The sequence below is a fragment of the Pleurodeles waltl genome, chromosome 9 (genome assembly GCF_031143425.1).
Source record: "Pleurodeles waltl isolate 20211129_DDA chromosome 9, aPleWal1.hap1.20221129, whole genome shotgun sequence".
Lineage (NCBI taxonomy): Eukaryota > Metazoa > Chordata > Amphibia > Caudata > Salamandridae > Pleurodeles > Pleurodeles waltl.
In genome coordinates, this window is record NC_090448.1 from 4,803,530 (window position 1) to 4,825,361 (window position 21,832).

At 45.9% G+C, this 21,832-nt stretch overlaps 1 protein-coding gene across 2 annotated transcripts in view; it reads left to right on the forward strand.

Moving 5' to 3' along the window:
* NEK4 (NIMA related kinase 4) overlaps nucleotides 1-21,832 on the forward strand; it is a 278,829-nt gene that overhangs the window by 130,559 nt on the left and 126,438 nt on the right. For both annotated transcript variants that reach the window (XM_069206063.1, XM_069206064.1), the window contains one exon: nucleotides 17,217-17,283. In XM_069206063.1, coding sequence (XP_069062164.1) covers nucleotides 17,217-17,283 — 67 coding nt within the window. The remainder of the gene's footprint in view (nucleotides 1-17,216; nucleotides 17,284-21,832) is intronic.

The following is a 21,832-nucleotide window of genomic DNA, read 5'->3' on the forward strand; positions in this document are numbered from 1 at the left end:
CACTACAAAAACAAGATTATGTGACTGCCTTAGATCTCAAAGATGCCTATTTTCATATCCCCATACATCCAGCTCATCGAAAATACCTAAGGTTTGTAATAGCGGGAAAGCACAACCAATTCAAGGTTCTTCCCTTCGGCATAACAGCTCCAAGGGTTTTCATAAAACATCAGCGGTAGTAGCAGCCCACCGAAGAAGACAACACATACAGGTCTTTCCTTATCTAGACGATTGGCTAATAAAATCAAGCAACATTATACAATGCCAGCAACGCACCCAGTACACACTAGAAACCCTACACAGATTAGGGTTCACAATCCGTTACCAAAAATCTCATCTTCAACCAGCACAGGTTCAGCCTTACCTAGATGCTATTCTCAATACCCAAAAAGCCTTTGCCTACCCAGGCTTTTCAAAACCTTATATCCCAGATCCAGCTCTATCAATGTTACACTGTAAGATTTATCATGAACCTATTGGGAATGATGGCATCGTGCACAGCAATAGTACTGCATGCAAGATTAAACATGAGAACACCGCAACAGTGTCTCTCACAACAATTGCAGGATCTAGTGTTGTTAGACCGCCAAACCCACAAATCTCTTCAATGGTGGAATCACAACAATTTAATAAAGGGGCCGTCATTTCAGGACCGTGTGCTACAGACCACAATAACAGATTCGTCCATGATAGTTTGGGAAGCTCACCTCAACAACCTAACCATACAAGGGGAATGGAAATCAACGCAGTTAACTTATCACATAAACCATTTAGAATTGTTAGCTGTGTTTCTCGCCCTGAAAGCTTTTCAGCCTGTTCTCAGGCACAAAGCAGTCTTAATAAAAACAGACAATATGACAAAAATGTATTATCTGAAGAAACAGGGCGGAACACATTCATCTCAACTGTCCCTTCTAGCCCATACAATATGGAAATGGGCAATTCACAATCATATTTACTTGCTAGCGGAATACATCGCAGGGATGCACAACCAGCTAGCAGACCTACTAAGAAGGACGCAGCAACAAATACACAAATGGGAAATTCACTCTCAGGTTTTTCAACAGTACTTTCAAATGTGGGGAACAACAGACATAGACCTTTTTGCAACAAGCGAAAATGCAAAATGCCCAAACTTCACATCTAGACACCCACACCCTCTGTCCAAGGGCAATGCTCTATGGATCAACTAGTTAGGGATATTTGCTTATGCTTTCCCCTCTCCCATTAATTTCGTTTCTGGTCAACAAACTGTGTCACACCTCTCTCACCATGATACTCATAGCTCCCATGTGGGCACGACAACATTGGTACACAACACTCCTAGACCTGTCAGTAGTACTCAATTGCAAACTTCCACAGACCAGATCTGTTAACATAGAATGAGGGTCAAATCGGGCGTCCCAATCCCAGTGTTCTCAACTTAGCGATTTGGCTCCTAAAGTCATAGAATTTGGATATTTACTCCTTCCATTAGAATCTATGGAAGTTCTAAAACAAGCATGCAAACCTACAACTAGACAATGCTAGGCTAACAAGTGGAAACTGTTTGTTTACTACTGTCAGCCCAAAATATAGATCCACTTAAAGCATCGATACAGGATAATGTATGCTACCTGCTTCATTTACAAAAAGCAAATTTAGCTTTCTCATCTATTAAAATTCATCTTATTGCAATATCAGCGTACTTACAAACCATACAACATACTTTGTTCTGCAGAGTCCCTGTCATAAAAGCCTTTGTGGAAGGACTTAAGCGTAGTATTCCAACAAGAACCCCACCAGTTCCTGCATGGAATCTTAATATTGTACTCACAAGATTAATGGGACCACCATTTGAGCTCATGAATTCATGTGATATTCAATTTCTCACTTGGAAATTTGCTTTCTTATTAGCAATTACTTAATTAAGAAGAGTTAGTGAAATACAAGCATTCACTTTGGAGGAACCATTTCTCCACGTACACAAACATAAAGTAGTACTTAGGACAAATCCAAACTTTTTGCCAAAAGTAGTTTCTCCTTTTCACATTAACCAATCAGTGGAATTGCCAGTCTTCTTCCCCCAGCCAGACTCAACTGCTGAAAGAGCTCTTCATACTCTTGACTTTAAAAGAGCTCCAATGTACTATGTTGATAGAACAAAAGAGTTTAGAAAAATTAAACAGCTTTTTGTAGCTTTTCAACAGCCACATAAAGGAAATCCTATCTCTAAGCAAGGATTAGCTTGATGGATTGTAAGTTGCATCCAAACATGTTACATTAAAGCAAAAAGACAACTTTTAATAACCCCTAAAGCACATTTCACTAGGAAATAAGTTGCTTCCATGGCATTTTTAGGGAACATACAAATGGCAGACATAAGCAAGGCTGCCACATGGTCTACACCACACACATTTACAAAGCATGACTGTGTGGATGTATGTTCAAAGCAATATGCCAATGCTGGTCAAGCTGTACTTAAAACTTTATTTCAGACGGCATCAACTCCCACATCCTAGCCACCGCTGTTTTGAGATTAGGACTGCTTTGTAGTCTATGCACAGCATGTGTATCTGCAGCTACACATGCCATCAAACGGGAAATGTCACTTACCCAGTGTACATCTGTTCAAGGCATGTAGTGCTGCAGATTCACATGCATCCTCCATCCTCCCCGGAAGCCTGTAGTTGTTGCAGTTTTTATTTGTACTTAGTTAAAATGTATTCTTGATGCATAATTAATAAAAATCAATACATCGATACATCACATCATTCTATAATAAATATACGATACAAGATATCCGTTTTACATTCTACAATATATATGATAAAAAGCATGCCAGAACTTATTATTATCTAAAAGGGGTTTCTGCACTCCTGTGCAAAGATTTTATATATTAGTTGTGCTCTAACATTCGAAGTTTTTGTGATACCAAGCGTAGAAATGTCGAAAATTTAGCATTTAAAACAATGTCCAGGGGTTTGAGACAGTCAATCACTGCTTGCCGGCAAGACCGTATACCCCTCTGATTAAATAATGACTTCAATAAAAGTTTCCGTTCAGTTCTTAAAACGTTACAAGTACAAACTAAATTAATTATATCTTCATGTCCGTTACTGCATAGCCTACACTGTGGGATTTTTGGAGAGTGTTCCCATGGGACTAGGTGGGCATTGCCCGGATTAATCCCAAATCTATATTTGATAAAAAGGTCTTTACCTGTCTTGGTCCACCCTGCCTACAGGTCCGGCTGAAGCTTTAAAAGTTTGTAATCATTAATGATCATCCAAGAGTGCGATCTAGTAGCCAGTAAATCCTTGTCCAAGATTTGTGATCTTTTTTTTTTTTTGTTTTTTTTTTTACTATTCGATTTAAATTTTAAAAAAAAAGAAATGTAAGAGATATTTGAATCCCATAACTCCACTGCCCCTAGGTCGATTAATTCCCGGTCTGGGTACCGGCGCCCAGCGGCTGCGGTGTTTGAGCTGATCTCTTTCCAATGGGCACGACAGAGCAGATTTTCCTTTGCCAGCTATAACTGTTTCCAGGCTTTAATGTAGCTGGCTTTTCTGTCTATGATTTTGTTTACGTAGCCAAACTCCAGCCTAATTTGTGCTAATGAGGTGTGACCATTTTCCAAAAGCCCTGAGTATTTTGTTTTTTACTTAGAAATACGGCTTTTGCCCAGAGGTCTTGATGTTTCTGGTGTTTATGTTCCCATAATTGTTTCCAATATGCATTATTTAGATTTTTTAAGTCTGCCTTAATACAGCCGGGTCTTTATTGTATAATTTTAATACTTTATTTCTTTCTTTCCTTAGTTTAATAATATGCGCTGAATAATTTATATTTATGTTTGTATGTTTGTATTTGCACCACGCACCTTGTTTCGATATCTCTTTTGTGGTTGATCTACAAGGAGACTAACCGCAAAATTGTTTAGGAAAAATTACCAAATTTATATTGGGTCCCTGGTTATGTCCATTTGGCATTGTGCAAATATTGCCCTTAATGGGACTCCTGTAGGTTCCTTTAGTTTTTCAGACCATCTGAGTTTTTTATAATTTGTTGTAGTGACATCTCCTGGCATGGTTAGTGCAGAGTTATAAGTAGGAGGATCACATCCTATTTCCAGGCATTGCTGGCCATGATCACTCATATCTGATTTTATGATGAAAAACTTTGTAATTAATGTAAGCAAGAATAGTGAGACCACAGTGTAGTCAATTATTGTGTGGGTTTGGGTAGCGTAGCAGGCAGGTGCTGGCGGAGTATCCTGAGGGTATCTCCCATTTAGGATTCTAAGCCCAAGAGCCTCAAAGTCTTTTACTAAAGTGAGTGATGGCGTACCTGCTTTTCCTCTCTCGATTTCCCCCAAAGATTGTTGTGGTACAGCCCATAAGTGATCTTGCAAAATAGTTTGTGTATCCCTTTCAAAAGGATTTAATAATATTTGATTGAAATCCCCAGTTACTAAAAGCTCCAGGGGGCCTAGGTCTTGATGGGCAGTTAGGATTATATCTATCTATTTCGATGACCTGTGTTTTTTGGATTGGGCATCTGGGTGGATGTAAACATTGATTAGGAGGAGTGGGCTTGAATGATCCCTATGCCACCTGTCTAGCTTCACTACCAGGAAATCTTTTCTTTCAACATATATTCGAGAACACAATAATTTTAGACCTGCTGAAATGAAAGTTATTTGTACTTATGTATATATGTATGGAAATGCCTCCTTGGCATGGTTACCCCCTGATGTTTTGCATTTTGTTGATGCCAGTTATGATTGACAGAGTGCTGAGACCCTGCTAACCAGGCCCCAGCACCAGTGTTCCTTCCCTAAACTGTACCTTTGTTCCCACAATTGGCACAGCCCTGGCACCCAGATACGTCCCTTGTATATGGTACCCCTGGTACGAAGGGCCCTGATGCCAGGGAAGGTCTCTAAGGGCTGCAGCATGTCTTATGCCACCCTGGGGACCCCTCACTCAGCACATGCACACTGCCTCACAGCTTGTGTGTGCTGGTGGGGAGAAAATGACTAAGTCGACATGGCACTCCCCTCAGAGTGCCATGCCCACCTCACACTCCTTGTGGCATAGGAAAGTCTCCCCTCTAGCAGGCTTTACAGCCCTAAGGCAGGGTGCACTATACCACAGGTGAGGGCATATGTGAATGAGCACTGTGCCCCTACAGTGTCTAAGCAAAACCTTAGACATTGTAAGTGCAGGGTAGCCATAAAGAGTATATGGTCTGGGAGTTTGTCAAACACAAACTCCACAGTTCCATAATGGCTACCCTGAAATCTTGGAAGTTTGGTATCAAACTTCTCAGCACAATAAATACACACTGATACCAGTGTGGAAGTTATTGTAAAATCTTAGAGATGCCCCCTGAATACCAGTCGTACTCCTAGTGCTAGGCTGACCAGTTTCTGCCAGCCTGCCACAACCAGACAAGTTTCTGGCCACATGGGGAGAGTGCCTTTTTCACTCTGTGGCCAGGAACAAAGCCTGTACTGGGTGGAGGTGCTTCTAACCTCCCCCTGCAGGAACTGTAACACCTGGTGGTGAGCTTCAAAGGCTCATGCCTTTTGTTACAGCACCGCAGGGCTTCCCAGCTAGTGGAGATGCCCGACCCTCCGGCCACTGCCCCCACTTTTGGCGGCAAGGCTGGAGGAGATAATGAGAAAGGAGGAGTCACCCACCAATCAGGACAGCCCCTAAGGTGTCCTGAGCTGAGGTGACCCCTGCCTTTAGAAATCCTCCATCTTGAGATTAGAGGATTCCCCCAATAGGATTAGGGATGTGCCCTCCTCCCCTCAGGGAGGAGGCACAAAGAGGGTGCTGACCTAAACACACCCCTAAATCTAGTATTTAGGGGCGACCCAGAACCCAGGAAATCAGATTCCTCCAACCTACACAAAGAAGTAGGACTGCTGACCTGAAAGCCCTACAGAGACGACGGAGATGACAACTGACTTGGCCCCAGCCATACCGGCCTGTTTCAACACTCGAACGTGTACAGCAACACATCTGACAGGGACCAGCGACCTCTGAAGCCTGAGGACTGCCCTGAACCGAAGGACCAAGAAACTCCCGAGAACAGCGGCACCGTTTAAAAACAGCAACAACTTTGCAACTTTGTAGCAACTTCTAAAGAACTCACTCTTCCCGCCGGAAGCTTGAGACTTCACACTCTGTACCCGACGCCCCCGGCTCGAGTTCAAGAGATCAAACACTGCAGAGAGGACTCCCAGGCGACTAGGACGACGTGGGCACCCTGAGTCAACCCCCCTGTGCCCCCACAGCGATGCCTGCAGAGAGGATCCAGAGGCTCCCCCCTGACCACGATTGCCTGGTAACAAGGAACCCAACACCTTGACCAAGCACTGCACCCGCTCCCCCCGGGACCGAGAGGAACCACCCACCAGTGCAGGAGTGACCAGCAGGCGGCCCTCATCCTTAGCCGAGTCGGTGGCTGGCCCGAGAAGCCCCCCTATGTCCTGCCTGCATCGCCTAAGTGACCCCGGGTCCCTCTGTTGCTTTCAATAGCAAACCCGAAGCCTACTTTGTCCACTGCACCTGGCCGCCCCTGTGCCGCTGAGGGTGTGTGTTGTGGGCTTGTGTGTGTGTCCCAGTGCTCTACAAAACCCCCCTGGTCTGCTCCCAGAGGACGCAGGTACTTACCTGTAAGCAGACTAGGACCGGAGCTCCCCTGTTCCTCTTAGGCACCTATGTGTTTTGTGCCCTCCTTTGACCTCTGCACCTGATCGGCCCTGTGTTGGTGGTGCGGAGGCTTTGGGGTTGCCTTGAACCCCCAACAGTGGCCTGCCTATGCCCAGGAGACTGACTGTGTAAGTGCTTTATTTACCTGAGAAACCTAACCAAACTTACCTCCCCCAGTGACTGTTGATTTTTGCACTGTCCATTTTTAAAATAGCTTATTGCCATTTTAACCTAAACTGTGTGCACTACTGTTTTAAATCAAAGTTCCATACTTACCTGTGTGAAGTACCTTGCATTTTATGTACTTACTTCAAATCTTGAATCTTGTGGTTCTAAAATAAATTAAGAAAATGTGTTTCTATATAAAACCTATTGGCCTGGAGTTAAGACTTTGAGTGTGTGTTCCTCATTTATTGCGTGTGTGTGTGTGTACAGCAAATGCTGAACACTCCCCTCTGATGAGCCTACTGCTCGACCACACTACCACAAAATAAAGCATTTGTATTATTCAATTTTGCCACTATCAACCTCTAAGGGGAACCCTTGGACTCTGTGCACACGATCTCTCACTTTGAGATAGTATATACAGAGCCAGCTTCCTACACCGTTGTTGTCTGTTGACTTATCTTTCAAATTATTTTTCGAATATGGAAGGGAATGATGTCCCCACCGGAGACCATTTATATAATAGTAAGAAGTCACAGTCCTCTCCAAGTCCACGGTGCCAACCTGTTACCATGACGGGTCTTCTTTGCGGTCGAAGTAAAAGCATAAGAAGTCAAAGGAGGATTGGTCCCCAATTAACCACTCTATTAAAAAAGAAGTCAGGACTGCTTCAATGTACTAACCAGTCTCATGCCCGATTCCGCAAGTGCTCATGCAGTGCCCCTAATTTCCCTGGTCATTGGCGACACTGTATCAGATCAAGGACTTTATGGGGAGGGGACATACTCTGTATTTTTGGTACTCATCCAGCTCCCTCTGGCACACTTTTGGGCCTCGAATATCCACAGGGGACTCCAGTCAGGTTACCTCTGCTCGCCTCGGGTTCCACAGTATCTCCAGTGCTGAGTACATTCTGGCTGCAAGACCTCCTTCATTAACTTGGTCCCAAAGTCACCAGCTCTGGAGGTCGAGCCTCTGCCAACTCCGTTATCCGACTCTGAACCGTGTCTGCCTTAACCGGACTGAGTTCATGCATTGATTCTTCTCTAGCGCTTCTGTTCCTGTATGTTGTGACTTGGTCATAACATCCCCTCTACCATGGAGCTTTTCTCAGAGGACCTCTCTTTTTAGCTTGGATTCAGACCAGAGTTTGCCACCATATGACGACCATCGTAGTGATGATATACCCCCATATTATGATGACAGTGTATTGATGGAATATCAGGAGGCTAGTGGGTTTGATACTGCTCCTGATACAGGGTTGATTTCAACCATTGGACCCCCAACTGAGGAGAGTGCATCATTTGGCATAGTGCTTAGAAGTGTGGCTGATATTCTAGACTTACAGCTGTCTTCTGTTGAAGTTAAGGCAAATGTCCTAACAGACGTATTGCGCCCAGGGTGAGACTCCTCTAAGCCCTTACTCTTTCAGTGAAACCCTGACTGGCACCCTTATGGTCACTTGTGCTAAGCCTTGTTCTTGCCCACCAGTGAACAGGCAAGTGGCCCGCTGCCAGAGATGGGCGTCTGGCAACCCAGATTTTTTTAGCAGGTTGTTACTCTAGAGAGTCTGTTGGTCCGAGCTTCTACCAGTAAAATAAATCTCAAGTTGTTCCCCACAATTTCTCTGGACAGGGAGTAAAAAAGGTTTTAGGCATTTGGAAAGTGAATGTTCTCTTTGGTCAGCTTGCTATTGAGGTCGGTCAGTGTGGTCATTGTTAGGCCCTTATTCACATGCCCTCTGGGACATGGCCAGGAGGTCTTTTAGGTGGTCCTGGAGGAGTTTCGGCCTCTTTGACTCAGAACATTCAGGATGCAGCAAAGTGTGTAAAAAGGGCTGACCTTGATACTACTGATTGCTTGGGAGAGCAGTGGACACTAGTGTGTTGACCAACAACATGAATGGATGCGATCCACTGGCTTTCCTGGACATGTGCACGCATTCCTTAGTGATCTGCCTTTTGATGGCAAGAAAGCTGACTCTGCCCTCGGAAACTCTAAGTAAAGCAGAGCCACAGCATATTTCTTAGGCCTTTTCACCCCTGGTAAATAGACAATGTCATGCCCCACCGCAGCCTCCCGTGCCCTTTGTAGCCTGCTATAGAGATGATGCAGACAATGCGCAGGTCATCAGGAGCAATTCTCTACGTAGTCCCCTACCCCTGTGGCATCAATCTCCAGACCCTTTTAATATACCCTTAGCCACACACACCCACCCTGTCTGAGGCAGGATTAGACACTTATTATACAGTGGCAGTCCATCACATCTGACAGATTTGTCCAGTAGTTATGCCTGCTTGTTTCTCTCCAGCGCACACAACTTCCTCTCACATTAGAGCGGTTTTGATAAAAGTTCCTCTCCATCTTGCTACAGGAGCTTGCTGGCCTTATTGGCCAAAGGGGCCATCTTGAGGGTGCTGGCCTTGGAAGGGGGAACAGGTTGTTACAGTTCTATTTTCTTGTGGCGAGGAAGGATGATGGCCTACGCCCAAATTCAGAATGCTTACACTACCCCAGGTTCTGTCAGCCCTAGATGTAGACGTCAGGATCATTGCCTGGGATCTGAATGGTGCTTATTTTCATGTATCTGTCCAGTAGTTCCACAGACGTTATTTGTGGTTCAAGGTCGGTCAGGAGCGTTTTCAGTTTGCCATGCTTCCCTTGGGTGTTTCCAACCAGCTCCCCTCTGGTGTTCACAAACATTATGGTGGTGGTGACTGCCCATCTTCAGAGGTTTGGAAAACCACTTTTCACCCTAGCTCAGCTATTGGCTGTTGAAGGTGGGCTCGCCACAGTCAGTCGTAGACCACCTCCAGACAAGGGTGAACCTTCTTACGTAATTGGGGTGCTCGATCAATGAGCTGAAGTCACACCTGACTCCTTTACAGAGGCTTCCTTTTATAGGAGCTTCTCTGCCCAGAACAGCGGGTCTGTGCATTTAATCTTGCAATAACTCCAGGACATTTGATCTATAACCCTGAAGTTTCTGTCTTGGTCCAGTATTTCTGAGAGAGCAGTTTTGTGGTTTCTTGGTCAGCTGGCCTCTAGAGTCTTGCTTGTCCACTTCGCCAGGTGGCATTAGTGGGCTCTACAGTGGGACCTGAAGTCTCAGTGGGCCCAGCACCAAGGAATCCTGTTGCATGCCGTCCAGGTTTTACAGGGAACTGCTCGAGATCTTTAGTGGTGGCTGCTTGTCCGCAAATTGACCAGTGGTGAACCCTTCTCCTTTCCCCACCCAAAGATGAAGTTGGTGACGGATGGGTCCACGCTGCACTGGGGACGTCACCTGGGAGAGGTGGAGATCAGAGTCCTCCTTTTTCCAGCTGAAAACCATCTCCACATAAATGTTAGGGCTGAGGGCCATCAGTCTAGCGTTGAAGGCCTTCTTGCTGTCCAGAAAGGTAAGGCCGGTGCAGATTCTCACAGACAATAGCACTGCCGTATGGTACTGCAACAGGCGGGCAGTAAGAGTCCTGGGCCCTCTGCTGTGCATCTGGAGATGATTGGAGCATCAGGACATCGCCCGGATTGTGAACCGCCTGGCAGGATCCTTAAATGCCAAGGCAGACGAATTTAGCTGACGATGCCTGGTGGATTACGAATGATGGTTACATCCCAAGATTGAGCAGGACATCTTCTGAAAATGGGGAGAGTCCTGACTGGATCTTTTCACCACTGTCAAGAACACACAGTTTCAAATCTTTTGCACGTTGCAGTTTCCGAGAAAGATCTCTCTAGGAGAAACATTAAGGCTCAAAACTCTTGTACTCCTTTCCACCTCTGCCTCTTCAGTCCGAGTTCTGTAGCCGATCAAGAATGACAGGGCCTGACTCATCCTAGCAGCTCTGAATTGGGCTAGGAGAGTGTAACACCCAGGACATTTGGCCCTGAGCTCCTGTTCCTGATCAGAGTACTTCATCGGGAGGATCGCCTGTCACAGCAGCAGGGCAGGGTCCTGCATTCAAACCTGCTCATTCTACACCTCCATGCCAGTAGATTGAGTGGCGGAAGGTGACGGCATTGATCTCTTGCCTCAGGTTGTGGATGTCATCCTTGCTGCCTGAGCTTTTCTACAAAGACTATATGTGCCAGGCTCTGGGACAAATTTGTAGCCTAGTGTGAGGTTTGCAACACAAATGCCTTACAAGCTAAACTGTTGGAAGTTGTATTGTTGTTTTTTTATTTGGCCCAGCAAGGGCTTGCAGCGGGTATAATTAAAGGTTATTTGTGGGTTGTTTTTGCGTTTGCCCGACCAACTGTCCTTGTTGAAATCACCTGTTTTGATGTAGTTTAATAAACATTTGACATGTTCTTTTCCAAACTGTTTGTGAAGCCACAGAGGGATCTTAATGTGTTTCTCTTGTTTCTCATGTGTACCCAGTTCGAGCCAGTGCACAGCAGCTTGTTGCTCCTGCTGACTTTCACATTCACCTTCCTGATTTTGATCACTTCCGCGTGTCGCAGGAGCGAGCTCAGGCTCTCTTGGGGCAGCCGCCCTGCGCACATCAGAAGAACAAGTTACTTACCTTTGGTAACTCTTTCTGGTGGACACTATGTCTAACCAGATTTGTCACTGGCCTCCCCCGACCCGCCCAGTCAACTCCTTTCTTTTTACCACCTAAAAAGATGTCAACTTACCGATCTGCACACTGGTACTGACAATTGTCTTGTGCTCATCTCCAAGGGTGCAGGAAAAGTCAATCAAGAAACTGATGTCAGTGCACAGGCATGTATATGGACCTGCTCTGTCACTTCTGGGAAGAAATAAGGCTAACAAGGGGCCGCAAGGAGCCACATACCAGTGAGCGAGGGCGCTGCTGTGAAAATGTCTGAATCTAGTCTGGCGCCAGAGGAGTATTTTTAAGGTGGGGAATCTAATGATAGATAAGAGTCTTCACCAAAAAGAGCATTGCCAAAGTTAAGTTGCTTGTATTTTGGGTTTCCACTTGACATTTGTTATGAAGGCTTCTCAGTGGCATAGAGCACCCTCATTGCTTCTAGGCAGGGGCGTCCTGATGTCGGACTAACTACCTCGGTGCACCCTGGCACTATCTGCACTGTAAAATTCTACTGATAGTGGTTGTAGGAGGCTGGCTTGTCTTACAGTGGGTACCTTGTGGTACTTACACCTTGTGCCAGGTCCAGTTATCCCTTATTAGTAGAATAGTTGTGTTCTAGCAGTTTAGGCTGATAGAAGTAGCTATAGCAGAGCAGCTTAGGCTGAACTAGGAGACATGCAAAGCTCCTACTATACCACTTATATCATATAGCACTATATCACAAGAAAACACAATACTCAGAGTTACAAAAAATAAAGGTACTTTATGTTAGTGACAATATGTCAAAAGTATCTCAGAGGATATACTCCCTTAGAAGGTAATATACACAAAATATATGCACACAAACCAAAATGAGGTAAGCAACAGTTAGAAAAGTAGTGCAAACAGTGTAGAACACAACAGAATGCAATAGGAGACAATAGGCCTAGGGAGTACAAACCATATACTCCAAAAGTGGAATGCGAACCACGAATGGACCCCAGGCCTAGTGTAGTGTGTGGTGGGTCGCTGGGAGTGTAAGAAAACACTAAGGGTGTCCAAGATACCCCACCCCAAGACCCTGAAAAGTAGGAGTAAAGTTACCCTACTACCCCAGAAAGACAGTAAAGTTGAGATAGGGGATTCTGCAAGGACAAAAACTGACTGCAAAACAATGAAGACTGATTCCTGGACCTGTAAAGGAAGGGGACCAAATCCAAGAGTCACGCAAGTGTCCAGAGGGGGCAGGAGCCCATTAAGCCCCGGATGAAGGTGCAAAAGGGCTGCCTCCAGGTGGAAGAAGCCGAAGATTATGCAACAGCGGAAGGTGCCAGGAACTTCTCCTTTGGTCAGAAGATGTCCCACGGTGTGCTGGAGGATGCAGAGTTGTTTCCACACAGAAAGACCGCAAACAAGCCTTGCTAGCTGCAAGAGTCACGGTTGAGGATTTTTGGGTGCTGCCAGGGCCCAGGAAGGACCAGGAGGTCGCCCCTTGGAGGAGGAAACAGAGGGGGCGATCAGCAACACACACAGCCCACGTAGAAGCAGGCAGCACCCGCAGAAGTACCTGAGCAGGCACTTAGAAGATCTGAGGACGACGGTCGACTAAGAACAACAAAAGAGGGTCCCACGACGTCGGAGTCCAACTCAGCGAGTTGGGCAACGCAGGACGAAGTTCTGGGGACCTTGCTAGGCTGTGCACAAAGGAAGTCTTGCAAAAGTGCTCAGAAGCCCGAGCAGCTGCAGTTCACGCAGTACACAGGATTACTGTCTGGTGTGGGAAGGCAAGGACTTACCTCCACTAAATTTGGACAGAAGGGCCACTAGACTGTGGGAGACACTTCGACCCAGCTCCTGTGCTCCAGGCGCCACGCTCATCAGGATGAGAGGGGACCCACAGGACCGGTGATGCATAAGTTTGGTGCCTGCTTTAGCAGGGGGAAGATTCTGTCGACCCACGGGAGATTTCTTCTTGGCTTCCAGTGCAGGGTGAAGGCGGACAGCCCTCAGAGCAAGCACCACCAGGCAACAGTCGAGAAAGCCGGCAGGATGAGGCGCTACAATGTTGCTGGTAGTCTTCTTGCTACTTTGTTGTGGTTATGCAGGCGTCCTGGAGCAGTCAGCGGTCGATCCTTGGCAGAAGTCGAAGAGGGAAGTGCAGAGGAACTCTGGTGAGCTCTTGCATTCGTTATCTGGTGAGATACCCACATGAGAGACCCTAAATAGCCCACAGAAGAGGGTTGGCTACAGAGAAAGGTAAGCACCTACCAGGAGGGGTCTCTGACGTCACCTGTTGGCACTGGTCACTCATCCAAGATGGCAGAGGTCTGGGACACACTGGAGGAGCTCTGGGCACCTCCCCTGGAAGGTGCTGGTCAGGGGAGTGGTCACTCCCTTTTCCTTTGTCCAGTTTCGTGCCAGAGCAGGGCTGGGGGATCCCTGAACCAGTGTAGACTAGCTTGTGCAAGGACGGCACCATCTGTGCCCTTCAAAGCATATCCTGAGGCCAGGAGAGGCTACTCCTCCCAGGCCCTTCACACCTATTTCCAATGGGAGAGGGTGTAACACCCTCTCTCAGAGGAAATCCTTTGTTCTGCCTTCCTGGGCCAGGGCTGCCCAGGCCCCAGGGGAGCAGAAACCTGTCTGAGGGGTTGGCAGCAGCAGTAGCTGCAGTGGAGACCCCGGAAAGTTAGTTTGGCAGTACCCAGGCTCTATGCTGGAGACCCGGGATGCATGGAATTGTCCCCCCAATACCAAAATGGTGTTGGGGTGACAATTCCATGATCCTAGACATGTTACATGGCCATGTTCGAAGTTACCATTGTGACGCTACATATAGGTATTGACCTATATGTAGTGCACGCGTGTAATGGTGTCCCCGGACTCACAAAGTTCGGGGAATTTGCCCTGAATGATGTGGGGGCACCTTGGCTAGTGCCAGGGTGCCCACACACTAAGTAACTTTGCACCTAACCTTCACCAAGTGAAGGTTAGACATATAGGTGACTTATAAGTTACTTAAGTGCAGTGTAAAATGTCTGTGAAATAACGTGGACGTTATTTCACTCAGGCTGCAGTGGCAGGCCTGTGTAAGAATTGTCTGAGCTCCCTATGGGTGGCAAAAGAAATGCTGCAGCCCATAGGGATCTCCTGGAACCCCAATACCCTGGGTACCTAGGTACCGTATACTAGGGAATTATAAGGGTGTTCTAGTGTGCCAATCAGAATTGGTAAAATTAGTCACTAGCCTGCAGTGACAATTTTAAAAGCAGAGAGAGCATAAATACTGAGGTTCTGGTTAGCGAAGCCTCAGTGATACAGTTAGGCACCACACAGGGAACACATACAGGGCACATACTTATGAGCACTGGGGCCCTGCTTGGCAGGGTCCCAGAGACACATAGACTAAAACAACACATATACAGTAAAAATGGGGGTAACATGCAGTCAAGATGGTACTTCCTACAGTGGTGCCATCTGAGGATAAGGTTTATATTAATTTGATTAGAAAAAGATAGCCTGCATTCATCCTTATAGTTCTACATGATTTCCAGGGTGCACAGAATTAAGAGGCCTGCACCAATAGCCACACTCTTCTATTCTGGATGTGCACCACAGGGGTAAAGCACAGAAAGGTTAGCATTTAATGGCCAATTATTGCTGCTTCACCCTGTACTGTAGAGTGCCGGAGATGTATTACCTTCTTTTCTCCAGTGAACTCTGCATGAAGAAATAAACCTGTGCAGTGCTCCTGTGGCCTCTTAGAAAACGTGGAAACACAGAAAGCTATTCTTCAAACAAGCCAGTGGCTGAGTGCAGTGGACCCAAAGATCTTGGTTGCACCAGGCAGACATGAATGTTACCCATGTGTGTTCACAAGACCCAGTCTCTTCGCTGCTCGTTTCTTTACTCTCTGTGCTGATAGAGTAAAAGAGGAGAGATTGATGGGACGATTTGCCAGAGGAAGGGGTTCTATGTGAGCACAAGCGCTGCTGCGGCCGGGACCTGATCTCACTGTTAAGTCCATTCTCTTTCCTTCATACAACATGAAGGGTGTAAAACATTAGCATTAAGAGAGAAAGCCTGTTTCTTAATTCGTCTTAGTCAACAATTTTGTCCAGGTACCGGTGGGCAATGACGTTTATAATCATTTATAATTTACGTTTATGACTTAAAAATCAGTTGAACTTCATAAGGATATTTACAGCAGTGCTAAAAGAAGGCTGCGGTTCCTAGAAACTACGAAGCACCATTTACAGATTTCATTTAAGAATGCCATCTGAAGAAGATTTTGTGCTTCTGTAAAGTCTTCACTTATTGTAGGTAATCATTTGAACCAGACGTGTACTGAGGGGCCCGATTCCCTCAAGGAGATGTTGCTTTAGAACTTTCCTAAAGAAGATTAAGGTCTGGTTTGGCTGTTCCAGATCTTTGATTCCTTTACATGAATCTTCTGTGCCTCGCGTTAGGGCAGTCATTAGAAGGTCCCCTCTTGGCTGGAGAGTTGCTTTCTGTTGCAGACAGTTGTGCAGTTCAATACTCCTTCTAGGATACCTCTAAAGGCCAGGCTTAACAGTTTGAAGAGGACACCTGTTGAGGCATCACATATATGAATACCTTCACCTAGCTTGTCAACAGCGCTTCGATGGTGTTTGTGTAACCAGGGAGCTCCATACACCATGCACGGAGTGGGCACAGCCAAGTATTGCCTACTTCGATGAATGCTCTGTCCTAGGAATGACAGGCGGTGGTCTTTATCACTAGATTAACAGAAGGTAATCAGCATGAGGATATTATCAAATTTACACCAATACTTTTCATTTTCCCCAAACTGTAGAAGAATTCCACACAGGGGGAGAATAACCAAGGGTCAACTGCTAAAGGTAGTCAGTTATTCCGAGGTCGACAAGTTGAGTCCCATTCCATTAGGCACCAGCAACAACCGTTGTTTTAGTGCTACCCAATAGCAAACCTGCAGCAGCAAACGCTACTTATTGCTGCAGTCTGGACAGCAGGAGCTGATGGGCGAATGTGTTGAATCTGCCGGGAATGTCCATCAAGGTCCCATATTCCAGGGCCGTGTCCTACGTCTTCTCAAGAGCTGACTCACATTGAGACCTTCAGATTCAATCCGTTCTGCTTTAAATCGTTTGAATCGTCTTCAACTTAATGAGCCTGCTTTAAACAGTCACGGTTTTGCCTATTTATCTAAGTTATGATTTTCTCTTCACTGGTTACTGGTAAAATCAGGATTCTTACCTTCTCACATCTATTGTATTCATACTTGTTTGTGCCTTCCTAAAACTACGATGCAGTACACTCAAGGAAGGCTCAGATTTTCTATTACGTCTATGACAGTGTTAAAGTGATAGCAAGACGCATGATCAGAAATTAAAGTTGTGGAAAAAGAAAGAAAAAAAGTAAAAGAAATAGCACACAAAGAAATGTTTATCTGTGTGAAATCATCTTTTAGCAGAATAACACATCAGTATGCATATTAAATGGCTAGTTCTCAGCCTCTAAATCAGCGCTGCCGTTTGTAAAGGGGACAATATAGCATGCTTGATAGTCTGCAGACGATGTTCATAATTCGCTTCCTGCATTTGGGAGTTCGTATGTGTTTTGGAACAGGTTATGCTACTTTTGTGGCTTGCAGGAAATGCCTGTTGGGTAAAAGAACTACAGAGATTTTCACAGTGCACCTATTTATGCAACTCCCACACATTCATGCTCAGCATTGTTTTTTGAGAAGTAAAATCTTCAAACTTGGAGTTCTACAAATATATATATTGTTTTTTTTCAGGACCGTCCCTTGTCGGCAAGAGAAAGGAGGCGTCTCAGAATATCACAAGAAGAAATGCTTCCTTCTGGTATGATTTAGCCACCATTTCCGTTCTTTAGTTTGGCAGCCTAACACATGGAGCAAGAAACCCTATTCAAGTTCAGATTCTTCGGGTGTTTAGAGTATGTTCCTGCTACTAGAAGTGTGCGTTCTGGGAGAAAAACCATTTGAAGCTAGAGATCGGAGAAGTACTAACAACAAACTACAAAACAAGAATCTAAAGCCTCCTATTCTACACCAGCCCTCTCGTTGTTTGAAATCATATTGTCCTTGTTTAGTGGGTAGAACGGTCAGAAAACAATTGATAAATTCCAAATGTTATGCCAGGATGGAGTTATTGTCTGGCAGGTCTAGTGACCAACTTTTGACATGGCTGAAGAGGCCATGATGGTTTTGGGGCCTTCGTAGCTCGTGGACACAGAGGATGTGACTTTCCTGGAATATCCACTTCTCCTTTGTTATTAAGAAGGAGATGTGAAACAAAGTGGCAGAGTTAAGGGGTCTGAAAGACAGCGTTTCACCAGAGCGAATATTTTTTTGAGATTCTTTTCTTAATGTTCGATGTAAACTGTGGCTGTAGATACACATGATCTGCATACTTCTGCTATCTAGTGTTGGGTCCGGGTGTGCGCATGTAGTTTTTCTTCGAGTCGTCTGTCACGAGGTAAAGTGACCCCTCCTCCTGGTGATACTGTGCATGGGCATTAACTCCATTGTTAGACTGTGTTCTTTCCGCCATCTGGTTCAGACGTGTTCTTCGGTGCCCCATTTTGAAACCATTTCGGGCTCCCATCGGACCAACCTAGAATCCCATACCCGTCGGTATTGTTTTTGCTCACGTTTAATTCATATACTGCGAACTCGGGACGCAAACCACACTTCATCGTGTCGACAAACTTCGCTCCCGGCCTTCAGGCCTTGCCCGGTTGGGCTTCTCTTTTTCCCTACTTCAATACCAAAAAGAAGTGTGCTGCTGATGGGGCGAACACCTTTTAGTTTTTGTCCCAGGTGTCACACCAAATAACCCCACTCAGACTTGCACTCTATGTGTAAACTTTGTTTATCACTCAATCACAACGAGGAGAACTGTGCGGCCTGCCAATCGTTTTGATTGAAGAAAATGCTGTAGGGTTGTCCGGTGCGTCAAAAATACAGCGAAAAGAACTTGAGGAGACACCAGACATCTTCGTTCCCCAGGACATCTAGCCGGAGGAAGAGTTTCAGGAGCCTTCTTCAGCAGAAGAGGAGGCCTTATCCATTTCAGATTCTGGGTCTGAGTCTGAGACTGAAACCGGCGTGCAGCCACAAGAGGTACCATCAGCACAGCATGCAGCGAGTACAAAGGCCCATATTTCACCTGCAAAGACACATTCAGCTTCGTCCCAAAGTAAGGCTACTGGGCCACCACTGCCATCAGGCCATGGTCAGCACAGAACAGTTGCCAAGGATGCCCCACCTTCCGGCTCAGCACTGAAGGACAAGACTAAACACTCCACCCACAAACTGGCTTCGAAGGTTCCAGCATCGACCCAACTTAAGCTGCCTTCGGTTCCAACATCATCATCGGCCATTTTGGCACTGAAACTCAAGCCCTCTTCTGCATCGAAAGTTTTGCCTTGTGTAACGAAAATAAATGTTTCGGTGCCGAAGCCTATTTTATAAACTGTGGAGGAGAAGCTCGATCCGAAACAAAAGACTATCTATAGTCAACCAAATACTGTCTGGATTGTTGCAAAACCGTCTCACTTTAAACGTCAGACTTAATTTGAGGAGGCTATTAATATACAGCCACCTCCTCAGCAGAAAAACATAAAGGACGTTGCCCCCAGTCCAGTACCTCCACCCTTTCCTCCACTTCCTTCACCACACCACTCACTTTCAGAAGCAGAAGATTTAATAGAGGGACCTCCATTAGGATCTCCACAATTGTGTATAGAAGATCAGGGGAGGGATGATGACACAGCAGCCACCAGTAGATCTTTGAGACACGTGTGACATTGACCCACCAGGGGATCCAGATCCAGATGTATACTCAGCAAAACCATCTCCACCAGATGATGCCACATCCTTCAGTGAGTTGTGCTAGGTCGGCTGCGTATCACCAGGTGCCATCACATAAGGACCCTATATAAGATGACTTCTTATTTGAAACCCTTTCTTCCACCAGTAGGCATCTCAGTACCTTCCTGTGTTAAAGGGTATGACACGGCATGCGGGCAACATTTTTAAAGACCCTGTCCACACTCAAGATAATACACCTAGGGTTGATAAAAAAACATAAACCAGCCCTTTCAGATCCTGCTTACATTGGAGGACAAATTTCTCCAGTTTCTCTGGTTGTTTCTAATGCTTGTAAACAAGCTAATTCTCAAATTTCTGTGGATGCACCTCCTCTAGACAAGGAGCTAATGTAAGCATATCGATGCATCAGGCAAAACAGTGGGGATTTAAGCAGCGAACCACTGGAGAATTGCCAACTCACAAGGACTGTTGGCAAGATATGATAGAGCCCACTGGGATGAGATGGAAGATCTTACTCAACATTTCCTAAAGTGTTTAAAAAGAAAGGACAACAACGTGTACAGCAGGGCAAGTTAATAACTAATAACTCTATTAAATGTGCCCTTGATGCAGCAGATATAACTGCCATGGGGATAAACACCAGTTTTTGTTTACGAGGTCACACATGGTTGCGTATATCAGGGTTTAAACTTGAGGTGCAACAAACACTTCTCACCTCCCCTTTTGATCGGGAACACCTTTTTTGGTCCAGACGTGGACCAAGCACTAGAAAAAAAAAGAGAAAAGACGCTGATGTTGCAAAGTCTATTCAGAGTAACTACTGCACCTCGTGTCTTGACAAAATGCCTCGCAGTAGTCGCAGCTCATCTACGCAGACAAACCATTCACGTCTTCCCATACCTGGACGATTGGTTTATCTAGTCCAGTTCACTTCACCAGTGTCTTCTGCATACACAGACAACCATTCATCTCCTTCATCAGTTAGGGTTTACCATCAACATACAAAAATCTCACCTCCAGCCGTCTCCGATACAGCCCTATGTAGGAGCTGTTCTAAACACTCACTTGGGGTTGGCCTACCCCACCCCAAGCAGGATTCAGAAGATAACAACTCTTTTGAGCCAAGTACCCCCTCAATCAGCACATTCCAGTACAAACAGTTCCGAGAATTCTAGGGATGGTGGCATCTTGCATTGCAATAGTGCTATATGCACGCCTACACGTGCGTCCACTGCAGGAGAGTGTGGCAACACAAGGGTCTCAAGCACAGGGTCAGTTACTCAACATAGTGTTGTTAGACAGCTGCAAGCACTCTTCTCTGCAATGGTGGAACACACAAAATCTGACAAAAGGGTGGCCGTTTCTAGACCCTGTTCCCCACATCACTCTCACAGCCGGCGCATCCCTCACAGCTTGTATTGAGACTCTCCTCAATGTCTCAATACAGTGTCTGTGGGACACCAGACATTAAGCTTTACACATAAATTACTTGGAGCTTCAAGCCATTCATCTACCACTCAAAGCATTTCGGATTCATCTGCAAGGCAAGACTGTTCTAGTCCGGACGGACAATACAACCAGCCGTGTTTTATTTACAGAAACGGGGTGGGGGGGGCACACTTTCTACAGCTGTCTCGACTAGCTCAGACAATCTGGCATTGGGCAATTCACCATCACATTCAATTGTTACCATAACACCTCCCAGGGCAGACAATGTTCTTGCAGCTCTACTCAGCAGGATGTGGCAACAAGTCTACGAATAGGAGCTTAACTCATAAGTCCTACAAAAATAAATTCATCGGTGGGGATTTCCACAGATAGATCTTTGTTTGCAACAGCAAACAACTCAAAATGCACAAACTGTGCTTCCAGGCTCCCTCACCCTCTCACCAAGGGCAATGCTCTATGGATGAGTTGGTCAGAGATATCTGAATACGCTTTTCCACCTCTCACCCTCATTCTGGTGGCTCCTACATGGGCACGACAACCATGGTTCACAACACTATTCGAACTTTCAGTAGTTCCACACAAGAAGCGTCCCCTACACCTGGACCTTCTCACTCAACCATGGAGAAATTAGGCTCCCAAATCCCGTCTTTGTAATCTGGTGCGTCTGGAGCACACACGCTGTCTGATGGTCAGGCTTGACTACCTCGGTAGAACCTGATCTGGTGCGTCTGGAGCGCACACGCTGTCTGATGCTCAGGCTTGACTACCTCGGTAGAACCTAATCAGGTCCTTTTTCAAGGCAAGCCCATATTGGGCCAGTAGAAGTGGTTGACTAACCTCTCCCACGTCTTGGTTTGTCCCAGATGTCCAGCAAGGGGAATGTCATGGGCCAATGTTAGGACGAACTCTCTGAACAGCTGAGGCACTACCACTCTCCTAGTGGCACCAGGTTTGGGGTCTCTGGCCTCAGTGTACAGGAGTCCATCTTCCCAATAGACCCTATGTGTTCCATTTTTCTTGCCCTTGGACTCGTCAGCAGCTTGCTGCCTAAGGCCTTCAAGAGAGGGACAGGTTTCTTGTCCCTTACACAGCTCCTCCCTTGAGGG